Source organism: Vombatus ursinus, unplaced genomic scaffold (assembly GCF_900497805.2).
Source record: "Vombatus ursinus unplaced genomic scaffold, bare-nosed wombat genome assembly UNPS02014175.1, whole genome shotgun sequence".
Classification (NCBI taxonomy): domain Eukaryota; kingdom Metazoa; phylum Chordata; class Mammalia; order Diprotodontia; family Vombatidae; genus Vombatus; species Vombatus ursinus.
Window position 1 is genome coordinate 1797050 of NW_020953953.1, and position 1954 is coordinate 1799003.

Consider the following 1954-nt stretch of genomic DNA (forward strand, 5'->3'; position numbering starts at 1 on the left):
GCTGTGAGCCATTATGATCGTGTCTCTAATTTATCTAGCATAAACTCCACAAAACAGCCCAGGTGGGAGCTAATTTAGCTGGCTGAATATTCAAAGAGGCAGTAATGTCTACGAGAAGAGGATGCCCTGGAGTAGAAACAGGGGCATCGATGTCAAGTCCACGTGGGGTTGGATAGAATTAACGAGTCCAGCTGAGACTGCAGGGACCTGGGTCCATGCACAGAGGTGATCTTGGGGAAGGGTGGTGGGCTTTAACTGTTCTAAGAAGAAAGAAATACCTGCATGGAATGTGGTGTAACCTGAGCCCTAAGGGGAAAGAGAAGATATTCTCTTGGGATCAATTCAGTTCAGAGGGGACGTAGAAATCCAGAGGACTGAGTGAGTAACGGAATTGTCTAGGATAGCAGTGTCTGTGTGGGTGGTATTAGACACTGAATGTGAATGAAGAAGGCGAGATGTGTCTGTCTTATGCCCAACAGCCTCAAATATCAGCACCTCTACTAATTTCTGACAATGAACCTGGAATCAGAGCCAGTGAACCCTCTGGTGCAGTTTGCAAGGACTGCTATTACCAACATTTCCAGGCTCTGAATACTGGCCAGGGATTTAACTTCTTCTTAAGTCCTACGAACGAAGGGCCTTCTGGCACTGCTTTTTACCCCTCAACATTTCATCTAGATGTCCTGTGACTGATTATCCCCTGGCGACCTGTCCTGAACGCTCAGCGATTAAGATTTTTTATTTTTGGAAAACACATCTTTATTTAGACAAGAAACAGGAACCGGCCAAGGGAAGGCCGGCAGGCAGGGTCCGCGATCTCCCCTCGTCCTCTCTGCCCCTGCCCCAGAAGGCCAAGGCACGATGATGATGGCGCCGGGGGCTCCGCCAAGACCACCCGAAGGCACAGGGGGACACGAGGCTCCCCCCGCCCAGTCGTGCGCCGCATCACGCTCCTCAGTCACCCCAAGAAGACGCAGACACAGGGTCGGGAGACGGAAGGGGCCTCAGTCCTCGGCCACAGGCCCCACGTAGTGGCACACAGCATCGTAGTCCAGCTGCAGGACGGTGCCCTCGGCCTCCTCCTGCAGCAGCTGCACCAGGGCCCGGCTCTTCTCCCTGTCCCGGCCCAGGAGCCGGCCCACCTGGCCCCGGTGCGGCCCCAGCACCACCATGACCCTGGCCTTCTCCTCCTTGGGGATCAGGGTCTCCAGCATGTCCTCTCGGAGGCCCTCCAGGAGCCGGCCCTCGTCCGTCCTGCACACGCACGTGTCCGGGCTCAGGACGTCCTCGATGGTCATCTTGGCGTTGTAGTAGCGGCCCTCGCCGTGCCGCCTGTCCACGAAGCGCACGCGGAGGTCTCTGCGCAGCCAGTGGGGGGCGGGCTGCTTCCCGCGCTTCTTCTCGGGGGCCCCTCCGCCTCCCGGCTCGGGGGCGCCGGCGGCCCGGGCCTGCCTCTCGTACTCCCGGGCCGGGACCGGCCCGAGCACGTGCTCGCTCAGGGTGGCCACGGGGCCGGACGGGGCCAGCTTCACCACGGCCCTGGCGTTGTCGGGGTCCAGCCCCTGCACCCTGCCGTAGCGGCCGCGGTGGGGCCCGGCCAGCACCCGCACGGCCCTCCCGGGCGCCAGGCCCGCGGCCTCCGCGGCCTCCTCGGCCTCCCCCGGGGGGCCCGCGGGCGGGGCCAGGCTGGCCCCCAGCCCGAGCCCCTTGGGGCGCAGGGGGTTCTCCCGCGGCTTCACCACCTGCTTGAAGGTGCGCCCGATGCCCTCCCCCGGCCTCCAGCCCATGCCCCGCAGCATGGCCAGCCCGTAGGCCTCCACCGGCACCGCCTCGTAGTCTGCGCCCGCCGACTCGGGGGCCTCGGCCGCGCCGCCCGCGCGGGCCAGCAGCGGGATGGCCGCCGCCTCGGCGCCCGGGCCCGGGCCCGGCTGCAGGGCCCGCGCGGACTCCTCGA

General features: G+C 63.5%; 1 protein-coding gene across 1 annotated transcript in view; it reads right to left on the reverse strand.

Moving 5' to 3' along the window:
- Positions 1-915: 915 nt before the first annotated feature.
- Positions 916-1954, reverse strand: part of GPKOW (G-patch domain and KOW motifs) — a gene marked incomplete at its 5' end in the record, with an annotated part of 8553 nt that continues 7514 nt past the window's right edge. Inside the window, 1 exon segment of the mRNA XM_027860080.1 lies at positions 916-1949. Within this exon segment, the coding sequence (XP_027715881.1) occupies positions 1005-1949 (945 nt within the window).